At 36.9% G+C, this 3447-nt stretch overlaps 1 protein-coding gene across 4 annotated transcripts in view; it reads left to right on the top strand.

Annotated features, from left to right (window-relative positions):
* The first annotated feature begins 3096 nt into the window (after positions 1–3096).
* The window catches only part of SIX2 (SIX homeobox 2), a 7971-nt gene continuing 7620 nt past the window's right edge, over positions 3097–3447 (top strand). For all 4 annotated transcript variants that reach the window (XM_066594490.1, XM_066594492.1, XM_066594491.1 and 1 more), the window contains exon 1: positions 3097–3447. This exon is cut by the window's right edge. In XM_066594490.1, coding sequence (XP_066450587.1) covers positions 3371–3447 — 77 coding nt within the window. In that variant the 5' untranslated portion in view covers positions 3097–3370.

Below are 3447 nucleotides of genomic sequence, written 5' to 3' on the forward strand. Positions count from 1 at the left end.
CTTCCATTGAAGTCAATGGAAGCCGTCAGGCCCACGGCCCATCCGCAATAGACATTGCAGATAGGTCACAGGTACTTGCGTCATTGTCTAGCAACGGTGCAGGAAAAAGAAAGACTTTTAAAAAAAATCTGCACTGCACATTACCAATGGTGAGCCACAACGGCGATATGCAATACAGACAATACAAGATACACGGGGTCGCTGGCCGGGGACAGAGACGGATTCTGCTGCGGAGTCCCGCATGCGGAATCCGACCCGTCCGTGTGAAACCAGTGATAGATATGAGATAGATAGATAAATAGATATGAGATAGATAGATAGATAGATAGATAGATAGATAGATAGATAGATAGATAGATATGAGGATAGATAGATAGATGTGAGATAGATAGATAGATAGATATGAGGATAGATAGATAGATGTGAGATAGATAGATAGATAGGAGGATAGATAGATATTAGATAGATAGATAGATAGATAGATAGATAGATAGATAGATAGATAGATATGAGGATAGATAGATAGATATGAGGATAGATAGATAGATAGATAGATAGATAGATAGATAGATAGATAGATAGATAGATAGATAGATAGATAGATACATAGATAGATAGATAGATAGATAGATAGATAGATAGATAGATAGATAGATAGATAGATAGATAGATAGATGTGAGATAGGATAGATAGATAGATAGATAGATAGATATGAGGATAGATAGATAGATATGAGATAGATAGATAGATAGATAGATAGATAGATAGATAGATAGATAGATAGGAGATAGATAGATATGAGGATAGATAGATATGAGATAGATAGATAAATAGATAGATAGATATGAGGATAGATAGATAGATAGATGTGAGGATAGATAGATAGATGTGAGATAGATAGATAGATAGATAGATAGGAGATAGATAGATAGATAGACGGACGGACAGATAGATAGATATGAGATAGATAGATAGATAGATAGATAGATAGATAGATAGATGTGAGATAGGATAGATAGATAGATAGATAGATAGATAGATAGATAGATAGATAGATATGAGATAGATAGATAGATAGATAGATATGAGGATAGATAGATAGATTGATAGATAGATAGGAGATAGATAGATAGATAGACAGATGGACGGACAGACAGATAGATAGATAGATAGATAGATAGATAGATAGATAGATAGATAGATAGATGGATGGATAGATAGATAGATAGATAGATAGATAGATAGATAGATAGATAGATAGATAGATAGATAGGAGATAGATAGATAGATAGATAGATAGACAAACGGATAGATAGATAGATATGAGATAGATAGATAGATAAATGTGAGATAGGATAGATAGATAGATAGATAGATAGATAGATATGAGGATAGATAGATAGATAGATATGAGGATAGATAGATAGATAGGAGATAGATAGATATGAGATAGATAGATAGATAAATAGATAGATAGATATGAGGATAGATAGATAGATAGAGAGATAGATAGATATGAGGATAGATAGATGTGAGATAGATAGATAGATAGATATGAGATAGATAGATAGATGTGAGATAGGATAGATAGATAGATAGATAGATAGATAGGAGCATAGATAGATATGAGGATAGATAGATAGATATGAGATAGATAGATAGATGTGAGATAGGATAGATAGATAGATAGATAGATAGATAGATAGATAGATAGATAGATAGATATGAGGATAGATAGATAGATAGATGTGAGATAGGATAGATAGATAGATAGATAGATAGATAGATAGATAGATAGATAGATAGATAGATATGAGATAGATAGATAGATAGATAGATAGATAGACGAAGGGAGATAGATAGATAGATAGATAGATAGATAGATAGATAGATAGATAGATAGATAGATAGATAGATAGAGAGATCTGCGGAAGTTGCCACATATGTAGAAAAGTAGTGTGAAACTTTTATTTTACTTTTTGGGTGCCGTACAACATTTAGAACATTTAGTAACATCTTCTAGCTCATAAATGTGTTGTGATTGTTCAATATCTTCCATAGGAATTACATGTATTGTGAGAGATAGTTGTATCCATAAGTCACAAGGGTGTATTTTTTTCAGTCCTCGAAAACTGGTCTGTTTTTTTGTGAGCGTTTAATGCATTCCTCTTGCATTTGTGTGGATTTTTATCGACGATTTATGTCCATTTTTGAGAAGATTTTCACGCATAGAAAAAACTGCATAAACGTACAGGCTCTGCACTTTCTGGTTCTTTTTATTTTTTTTATCATTTCCGAGGTCACACGTGTTAAATACAGATCCCACTCGCATCATGCAAATGCAATCCATTTTTTTAATCCATCCATAGACTTGAATTGATAATTTTTCTACGAAAATCGCAACAAAATAGGGCAGGCAGTGATTTTTTTTTTTTTTTTCGCGCAGACTTTCATTCAAGTAAAAAAACCGCCCATGTGAATACCCCCATGCAGATCAATGTCTTCTACGGTATTACCGTGTGATTTTGGACTGATTTAGTTTGGTGGAAAAATTGTCCTTATGCATATACCCTAATGGCAAATGATATGTCTCATCTACTGTTTAGTTACTTGTGCAGATCTAGTAGCGTTCCCTTTAATTCAACCCAAAACTACGCCTCTTCCCACAATCCAGCTGCAGCTCAGGATAAACCCTTCTAACAGGAGTTTTCTCTCCTGCCTGCAATCACATCCAGTGTATCCTGGCTGCCTAATGTCAGCCTAGGAGGGAAAGCCTTCAAAGCATCCCCTGCAATGAAGCAGGCTGCTGCTGTGTGGACTTGACATTACAGGATTACAGCGCCCCCCACCCTCCAACCTAACCCCATCCCCTCCCCCTTTTTTGCTGCATCAATCAAGGCAAAAAAAAACTATGTTCCCCTAATATTTTAGCTCCAGGGCTGCCTCTCAGTGGATGAGAGCAATGTGTAACAGCCTGGGAGCCTCCTCCAAGCAGATCGAGTTTCCTGTGATTGACAGGGTTACCATGGCGAATAATTTGACTAAAACTGTTGTCTTATCCTTGCAGTCCCCGGGTCAGGTATCCAGCCAATCACAAGGCGCACAATCATTTTTCATGCCAGTTTAGAATAATATTATTAAGGAAAAAGGCAGCCAGACAGCGGGTGAGCAGACTTTAGTGCTGCATGATCTGCAATAACTCCACTGAGGAGCCAGGGAGCTGCAAAAGTTTGCAAGGAGCAGAGAAAGTTTTCCAGTGCGCCCTGAAGAGGTGGCTCCATGGATGGTGCCTTGGATTAAGCGCATTTTGCGCACTGGAGCTGGGCATTTCTGCAACTTCTCCTGGATCTGAATGTTTTTAGGGGGACCATGTCGATGCTGCCCACTTTTGGCTTCACCCAGGAGCAAGTAGCCTGTGTCTGTGAGGTTCTCCAGCAAGGAGGCAA

Source organism: Eleutherodactylus coqui, chromosome 3 (assembly GCF_035609145.1).
Source record: "Eleutherodactylus coqui strain aEleCoq1 chromosome 3, aEleCoq1.hap1, whole genome shotgun sequence".
Taxonomy (NCBI): domain Eukaryota; kingdom Metazoa; phylum Chordata; class Amphibia; order Anura; family Eleutherodactylidae; genus Eleutherodactylus; species Eleutherodactylus coqui.